Genomic DNA, 10007 nt, shown 5'->3' with positions numbered 1-10007 from the left:
CTGTAACCACCTATCTCACGGTTGTGAGACGTGGTTATGGCTGAAATTTTACCGCGATTTCGCTGGAAGCGGGTGCAATTATTCAGATTAGCACCCGCTCCCTGCGAAATCCTGCGGTTGTCCTTATGACAAATTTTTAATTATATATACATTTTCCTTCTTAACCATTGAATTCAACATAAAATAGCTACTGTTAGAAATTTAGTTGACACTATGTATAAATTATCACATGAGTATTTTCACAAAACTGATATTTATTTCATTGAAAATATTTTGTTTTTAAATACTTATCCTAAGTAATTGTTCAAGTACATATTAAAGACAAAGTAAAACCCCTTTAAGAACACAATACATCACACTTAAATTTAGGAACAGTAAATAATTTTGAGTCCAAATTTTTAGTGTCTATTCCTTTCCATGGTAGTTTATCGTTTGAAATAAAAAGAATTCTCAAAGATTTTGATATTGACACAGTTTTTAGAGTTGATTCCAAATTCAGCAGTTTCATAAAATTAGGTGAAGATGTTTTGGACACTTTTAATTTGACAAACGTAGTTTATAAAATTGAATGGTTAGAATGTGAAAAGTGTTATATAGGTCAAACTGAAAGATTACTTAACACTAGGATTAAAGAACATCATGACAATTTTAGACAGAGTCCAAAAAACCATACAGTGAATATTAAAACACCAGGTTCAGACTGGTCATGAAATAGGCTGGATATATGTTCAAGTTTTACTGCATGAGCCTAATAAATTAAAAATTTTGGTAACTGAAATGTTCTTTATTAAGAATGGAGGTGATAAATGCCTGCATGTAGTAACTGACCTTAAACATTTTAGTTCTTTATATAACATAATCTTAGATTCTTTAATTTGATTTCCAATTTTTTCAGACTCCTATTCTTATTAGTTAAATAATCAATTGGATGAAATTATTAATTATATTCAACTTCCATATTTTTTTCTATTAAACCTTTTACTTCTAAATTATAGTTACACTACTGATATCTTATCCTTTGTACACCATCTCTCTCAATTTCTCATTCTGAATACCAAACGTTAAAATGGAGCAGAACGCAACTTGTGCTCCTTAATTTTTAAAATGATTTTACTGCTATGCAATTAAATAATTTTTACAATTTTGATGAAACATCAATTTTGATGAAACATGAATCCTAACCGGAAAATTTACAACAAAATTTTTTAACAAACATAAAAAATGACATCCAGGTAACAAAACAATTGAATTATATTTTCTAACCTCATTTGTAACAAAATGTAAATTTTTTTCATGTTTAATTTTTAATAATTATCTCATAAACTTCACAATATTTTTATATAATAAAAAAAATGTTTTTTTTTTCAATAAAGGATTTAAGATCTATTCCTTTAATTTTTTGTCTGAATTAAGTCAGCTCCACCAGAAAATAAAGACTATTCAATTTATTATTTACAACATGATGTGTTATGGACAAAAATATTTAATAAAATTAATGTCCGATTGACCATGGCATTGCGATGTTTCGGCGACTAGAATAATAATTTTGGTATCAAAATGCTCGGAAAAGAATACTCTATTTAGATATGCAAGACAATGTTATCATTTTCAAGTTCAAAAGATTTAGCGAGCGTATAATGTTTAGAGACGATCCTTATCATGGCAATAACAACATTTGTTACTGAGGCGAATTTTTCATAGCGAGCAGTACACCCAATCCCTATTGGCGATAGCCTTAGACAACATTCTATCACACTTATGTTTATTATATGAAACGTACAAAGCATAAAACCTCGGAAGTTATTGTTAAAACATGGAACTTCCATAAGGTTCCAGTGGCTCTTATACAGTTTAGAATTCCAAATATTCCTTCACTTACCAAAACGCGATTTTAAATAATTCTAAAGCAAAAACTATTTCGAATTTCGCACTGATTTAGCGCCAGAATGACTGCCTTCGATTGTAGATAAAAAATTAATAAAAAACCGCATCTCGAAAAAATTGCTTTCATACACTTTTGAATTTCCACCCTTCAGATCGTTTGAAGGTTTGAGAAAAAACAACACTTTTCTAGCACTTATCTAAAAAAATATAGTTACAAACAATATTAAAATGTTTAAAAACCTTTTTTTGTTAACTTTTATTAATCATTACCTCACTGAGTAAAAAAGGACAGAAAAGTAAAAATTTCCAAAAAACGGCAAGTATCAGGCATTGATATAGATGAAGATAGTCATAAACAACAATAATTTGTTTAAACAATTATTGTTGCTAATGTAATTAATTTTTCAGTCACGCCTAATCAAAAATAGATAAGCAATTGAAAATGTCAGAAAAAACCTCATCTTTCTAACATTATTTAAATGGAATATGAATAATAATAATAAAAAAGATAAATTGTTTCAACAACTAATTTTTTTACTAATTAATTATGTAACTTGTTTTAATTGAAAATTGGGCTAAATCAGATTTTTTTAAATTACAATTTTGTAGAATTATTCTAAGAGATTCTTATTAACCATAATAATCAATTGTTTCAACAATAACTCTTGTTAACAATATGTGTAAAACAGATTTCCGGCCTGTTTTCATAAAAACTCGGGGAAAAAAATTTCAAATGCGTTTTTGGATTTTTTAAAAGTGATACTTTTTTCGCTATTCTATGGCTAATTGTGAAGATAAAAATTGAGATTAAGATATTATTGAGGATTCTGAATAGAATTTACAAAAACTTTTTTTTCTAATGGGAAATACGTGTTAAACTTCATGGGACTTGTGGCGCCTCTAAATACCTTTTTTCAAATGGATTAATTTTTGTGTAGATTGGAACAAAGTTCCGAGCTGTCATTTGTTTTGACTACCCTAATGTGTTATGATCTTGAAATGGCGCATAGATTTTGCAATTTGACTTCACTATTTCAGATGCACCATTTCGTAAGTACTCATAATTTTGTTTTGCGTTGATGACATGTGTTTCTTGTGTTGTTTTTCAACCTGCCATGTAATTATAGTACTGTTTGGCAGGGCGAACGCAAGTTGTACATTTTATACTTCTGCATCTTTAAGTTTCGGCATTCACAGAGTCCGGTAATCGTTAAGTTTTGTCGCTGTATGTCTGTGTCTATATATGTATGTGCACTGGATCCTGGATTCAATTACGATTTTTTGTTATGGATTTCAATAGCCTTGATACTATTTCCAGGGCGTATAAATGCGAACACGCATGGCCGCATGAATGTTTTCTTTTGGAGTTGGATTAATGACGTAACATGATGGTTACCTGAATCTTCTAGTCACGCTAAGTTTTGAAGCATTTGTCCGATCAGTTAGCATTTGATGTACTTTTTAAATGTCCCAAAGCGAAGGTCAAGTTCGATTATATCCCAACGGATTTTTTTGATTAAATCGTGATTTTTAATAGACTTAAATAAGATATATAAATTATCTCAATGATATTTTGCAATTGGATTCAAATTAGAAAAATATCCTCGATAATTATTAATGAAGTTAATTAGCTATATTGGGCATTTTTAAAACTCAGTGCAATGATTTTCAATATCTTTCTCAAATTGGCCTTAAATTTATTAGAGTTGGCTAAGAATCGAGCTTTGAAGGAATGAAATCAAAGCCGCGGTGGTTTTTTTCTATATGTTTACGTTTATCCGAGTTAACTGGTGAGAACATATTAGAAACGTAATTAATAGTTAGCTTGGTGTACGTAAAATAAAAGCTAGTCGATCATGAATAATACTTTAATTAGTTCATTAGTGCTTTTAATTAGTTTAGCTTAATTAGTTCTTTTAATCTTTAAAAATAAAAAATTCCCAATTTACCTTTTAGGATGACTTTAAAATATCTTATAAAAACTGACATTATTTGCTCAACATAAGAAAAAATATATTCCAATGGAAGTTTGAAAATCGTCCATAAATAACGCTAGAAGTAGGACATTTTAAATTACGATGATAATCTTATTTTTAATATTGTTTTAGTATCGTCAATCAACATATTAGTGCAATTTCTATTAACTGTACTGGAGACTGGATTGCGCTTGGCTGTGCAGAAGCCGGCCAGCTGTTAGTTTGGGAGTGGCAGAGTGAAACTTACGTCCTGAAGCAACAGGGACATGGCAGTAATATGACTTGCCTTGCGTACAATCCTAATGGACAGTATATAGTTACCGGCGGCCACGATGGAAAAGTAAAATTATGGAATTCTGTTAATGGTTTCTGCACCGTAACTTTTCAGGAACATGTTTCTTCTATATCTGATGTATTGTTCAGTCGAAATCAAATGTTTGTTGTTTCTGCGTCTTTGGATGGAACAGTTCGAGCCTATGATTTAACACGTTACCGGAACTTCAAAACCTTTACGTCCCCAAAACCTGTTCAGTTTTCTTGTATAGCATTGGATACTAGTGACGGACTTCTTGCTGCTGGTGGCCAAGATGTTTTTGAAATTTATTTGTGGTGTGTCAAACTTGGTTCTCTTCTGGAGGTAGGTCGACAAAGTATATTCGTATCATAAATTTATTCAATATTGTTCACGTTATACTTAAGCCTGGAATTTGTTCAAAAACAAATTTGTATTTTTCCATAGGAGATAATGACTCGATCTGGAAAATCTAAGTTTTGAGTTCATAATACTTTAATATTAATAACAAAAAGGAGAGTATTAAGTCCCAAATTGAAGATAAACCATTCGTTTAAACGATACGATCATCGTTAAATATAAAGCTTGAAAAATGGGAAAGGGTGAAAAGTAATTGTTTATTATTTTTAAAGCGGGACAGGAATAAAAAAACGGAATGATGTTTAAATATTTTATGATACTGTAAGAGAGCGTATGTTTTATTGTTAAAAAGACTGGATTTCTAATCCAATTCAGATGGTGCATATTTTGAAAAAATGTGCCATTAAATATTTTGCCCTGCACGAATTTTCGGTACTTTTAAGATATTTGTTTCTAAAATATATAAAAAATGTTAAATCATGAAACTGCACACCTTAATGAAATATATAAGTTTTTGCTATTCAAACATCATTTCGATTTTCATTCCTGTACCTGTTTAAAAATAATAGCCAATTCTTGTTCACATTTTCTCATTTGTCATTCTTTGATTACGAGGTTTGTTTAAAAAAAGATGACTTTTCCAATTTCATGGGCTACGCACATTCATTTTTTTTTGTTTTGTTATGTTGTTACACATGGGTCTAACATATGCGGATATCATCAGCCATTTTGCATATGTAGCTTGTTTTTTACAAATATAAAGGTTAGACGTGTTTTGGTGTGCTTGGCGATTTTTTGCTATCGAAAAAATGGATCAAAGAATCTATATTAAATTTTGGGTACAAAATAAAATTAAGTGATCTAACTAACGCGCTTGGAGCGCGTGAAGAAGCAGTGAAGAAAATTGTTGTAGAGTATCGTCGAATCACCGTATTCACCGGATATGGCCCCCTGCGACTTTTTCCTGTTCCCAAATTGAAAAGACCGATGTAAGAACAAAAAAAATAAAAAGTTACCTTTTTTTTTAAAAGAAACCTCGTATATCAGATATGATTCCAAAATTAATTATTTTCTAATCTAGTATTATAAAAAAAACACTGCGATTATAACCTCTGTCATATTTACAATTAGATGATGATAGTCAGTTCTGGCAATCTTCCTTGGCAATAGTTTGGATAGGAATTCATTCCAAAACAATCCGAATCATTCCAAAATCTGTATCCGAACCAATTCGAATCTATTTATACTAATCCGAAAATTCTCAATTTCGTTTGCTCGAAATCGGTTAAAAATTAATACGACTCTATCCAATTCAATCTGAACTTCCAATCCGAATCAATCCAAAGAAAATTTTCAATCTGAATGGATCTGAACTCAGATTGACCTCACCCGATTTTCAATACAAATGAATACAGTTCAGTCAAAACTCGGATACATTCAGATTTAAAATTCAGTATAATTCAATCTGAGTTCGCATTGATTGGGATTGAAAATTTAGTCCACATTGGTTCGGATTAAACCGGATAGAGTCAGATTAATTTTTAACCGATTTGGATTGAACGAAATGTAGAATTTTTTCGGATTGATTCTGGTTGGATCGAATACAAATGTCCGAATAATTCGGAATGAATCCCTATCCGAAACTTTCGCGAAGATTATTTAAAGCAAAGAACTAAATTAAATATCACGGTCTTTTTTTTGAAAAAAAAAAACTTGAGAGGTTTTAAATATGTATATTATCAGAGTAATGCGCGTAAAACATCTAAAGTTTTGAAAAATCTGAACAATATATAACTAACAGTCTTACTGATAGTTATAATTAATAGTTATTATCTTTATTAATTATCGGGAATAAGGACACAGCCCATATAAACATATTACATTAATAATTGTTCCTGAGGATGGAAAGGCCGTTTTTACCGAGATGTTTAAAAGATATACATTCTGTGAATACAAGAAACAAAAGATACTTTCAAGAAAAATATTATCTAAAATTAAAAAAGAAATTGAATTATGAAAACTTACGTGGCCATGTCGAAATCACATTTTTTAATTTTTTAATTAAATAACGACAAATATGTGGCAAGCTGCGTCATGACACAATCACTTTTTTGTAAGGTTAGTTTCTTTAAATTAATTTAGTATAGAATTTATAAATGTACGTAAGAGTACCTAATAAATGCAAGATCTTACAGACTAATAGTTGAAATTTATTTGGAGAGCAAAATGGAATCGATTACGTGTCGGAAACTCAGCTGATTTCCCTTATCAGATCTGTATAAAAATATATTACAATTATAAGAACGAAGCAATATAATGTAATTAAGTGCATGTGACAGTTCCACATGTAGTCAATCGGGTACAGTTCCCCTGTTTTTTTTCCACGAAAATGGAAAATTTTTTAAACTGAATTCCGAGTTACTATAAAATATCATAACAGACGTTCTCGGACTCTTTGTCGAGAGATAAGAACAAAAAAATGGTATTGTGCTATATAAAAATTGTATCCATGTACATTATTTTGAGGTTAGGATCGTTTTTCAGCTCTGTCATTCCGATAATGTAGGTCTCTGTCTTACGATGCTGTCGGTGGCACTCAAGAATAAATATGGGAGAGAATTGTAATACACAAAACCTCGAAATACACCCATCAAATATAGCAAAATTAAAATTGTTAAAATTACACACAAAAAAAGTATGCGGGGACGTCCGCTATCATGTTCGCTATCATGTCCCAAATTTTTAAGACAAAATATTTATTATTCTAGGAAAAAAACCGGGGGAAACTAAAACTGGTAAAATCGAGAATTTTCTAAGTATCACCTGCCCCTAAGAGAATATTAAAAAAATACCTTAAAACAGTTTTAAAACATTCCGTTCAATTTTCTTGAGGTGTGAGTTGCATTAGAAAAATAGATCAAAACTCAGGGTAGCGCTAGAAAACGTATAATAGGTTAGGTTCGAAATACGTGAAAAGTGTAAACGAGGTGCAACCAAAAATTTGTAATAGAAGAATAAATAAAAAAATAATTTTATACGTGCAGAAATATTAGTATTTTGTATTTATGTAGTGAAACTATTGTTTAAACTTTTTTTGTGTTAGACGGAGTAACACACATAATAATTAACAAAGTAAAATTTCTACCTTATTCAATATAATAAAACTAGAGCAGCCTTGGTCTTCTTACGTTACAACGAAAAGAAATTCTGTATACAAAATTAAATTGGCCCAAAACATTAAGTCTGCCTTCCTCTAATTTAACAGATTCGTTCATTTTAGTTTCAATTCTAAACACAGTTCTAACATGCCCAATTTGATTAAGAAGTCTTTTTATGTTATTTGAAGTTTAGCTTAGAAAGTATACTGAGATAATAAATTTTGAGTTTTTAATAGTATTGTAATTATTGATATTGTTGTTAGTATTGTTATTTTTTGTCTGTGGTCCAATTAATATTTTGATAATGTGCTTATAAATAAAATTAAATGGGTAGATATTATGTAATAATAATTTTTTAAACCAGTTTTAAGTTTTCTGAATGGAAAGAAACGTCTGCTAATATAATGGCAGAATCAACCAGACTTTTAATCATTCGAATTTTATGTTCAATGGGATGATTAGAAAATAGTTAAAATATCTTCCTGAATACGTTTTTTTTGCGGAGCCAATTAGTTATTTTAATATTGTTTTCAGATCTTTATAACTTGTATATTTGAAAAAATTGAATTGTTGTCCTTTTTTCGATTGTCAGTTGCAGTCTGTTGTGATAGGAATTAAGCAGTAAACGATCAATTCTGTTTTGCTCTGAGAAATAATTATGAAGAATCATCAACATAGCGTACATATATTGGCATGTAAAAATTGATTTGATTCAAGACTTCTGATTCTAAATCTTGCGTGATAATTTCTGATACAATAGCTAAAATCGGTGAGTCCACAGTCATACCATGTGTTTACTGGTAAATTTTATTATCAAATTTAAAGAAGATGTTATTTATAAGAAAAGAAATGCCCTCCTTGAATTTTGTCGAAAGGATATTGTATTTTTTTTGTATATAATTGGATCTGAATTCTATACTTTTCAGAACAAGTTCTAAAGGAAAATTCGTGAAGAGAGGCGTGACGTAAAGTCATATCCTAATATTATAATCGGGTATTTTAATGTTTTGTATTTTTTCTTTAAATTAAATTGAGATATTTAAGTTCTAACGATAATATAGTAAGGAGTGTGAAATAATTTTGCTAAATATCTTGGCTAAGAAGTAGAAGGCCTCCTCTGCGACTTTGACTCTTTGATTAGACTATCATCGATCAAAAGTGCGTCAAAAATAATTAGACCCATGTCCCATTTGCTTTGTAAGTGTGTCCTTGTTTAAGAATTATGATCGTTTGAAACACACATTCGCCGCCGTTTTCGAAGGTCTACCGAGTCACTCGCGGCTGCCTTCAGCCAAAGCCGCCGGTGCAGCGGTAAAAGGCCTACCTGGCGACCACCCTGCTGCTGGTTGAAATCTTTTTGTCGTCATTCAAAAATTTCATTGTTTATTTTTCGTATTGTAAATATGTCAAATAATACTTTTTAATGTTTTCCCGGCGATTAAATGTTTTTTTTTCAAAAGTAGTAAAATTATTGGGAAATGAATATTTTGCAGAAACTTTTCGATTCATTTATTTGTATAATCGTAATTTTTTGTTCTTAACATAGTTGTGGGTGATAATTGTCGTAAAACATTTAAAACAGAAAGTTTTCCGATAAACGAGCGCATTTTATAAACGCAACCTATGATATCTATTTCCCAATAATTTTACTATTATTAAAAAAATTTAATCGCCAGGGGAGCATTAAACAATTACTATTTGACATATTTTCAATGCAAAAAAATAAAAATTTCGACAAAAAGATTTGAACCAGTGACAGCGTGGTCGTTACACAGACCCTTTACAGCTGCACCGGCGCGGTGGCGCTGGCTGAAAGCAGCCGCACGTGATTCTGTCGGTCATCTTCAGGCAAATTATACCTTAAACAATCTTCGAAGTCAACAAAATAATGGTTCATGACGAAGAAAATTGAGCTCCTGGATGCAATAACTCGCTGAGCGCTCGAAAACGCGTAAAAGTATTGTCTGCGCGGTGACATTACGAGTCAAAATCAAAAGTCCGAATTTCGAAAAATGAAAAATACTGCTCGATAGCTTTTTAAAAATGAATGCATGTACCCGTTTAAACTTTTTTCGTAAACATTATAGTTTCCGTTAAAAAAAATAAAAACTGATGATTTTTGAATCGAAAAATCCATGTTTTTCAAAACTTAAATCGCCGCTGAACAGCCATTTTTCAACTTATCAAAATTTTTTTTTTGAGTTCTGTTCAGGAAGGTCTAGCGTTGAATACCACATGTATACATATGAAACCGGTATTGCCATCTAGCGGCCAGTAGGCACACTTGTAGGCACTGTCGGAACTTACCATTTGTGCTAATTGGCGTATTGTCATCTG

The 10007-nt window shown here is 30.7% G+C and overlaps 1 protein-coding gene across 1 annotated transcript in view; it reads left to right on the top strand.

Moving 5' to 3' along the window:
* LOC117172911 (periodic tryptophan protein 2 homolog) overlaps positions 1-10007 on the top strand; it is a 272846-nt gene that overhangs the window by 126964 nt on the left and 135875 nt on the right. The window contains exon 8 of the mRNA XM_033361205.1: positions 3993-4497. Within this exon, the coding sequence (XP_033217096.1) occupies positions 3993-4497 (505 nt within the window). The remainder of the gene's footprint in view (positions 1-3992; positions 4498-10007) is intronic.

This window comes from Belonocnema kinseyi, chromosome 5 (assembly GCF_010883055.1).
Source record: "Belonocnema kinseyi isolate 2016_QV_RU_SX_M_011 chromosome 5, B_treatae_v1, whole genome shotgun sequence".
Classification (NCBI taxonomy): Eukaryota; Metazoa; Arthropoda; class Insecta; order Hymenoptera; family Cynipidae; genus Belonocnema; species Belonocnema kinseyi.
The sequence above is the reverse complement of the archived record's forward strand: the minus strand, read 5'-3'. Positions and strand labels throughout refer to the sequence as shown.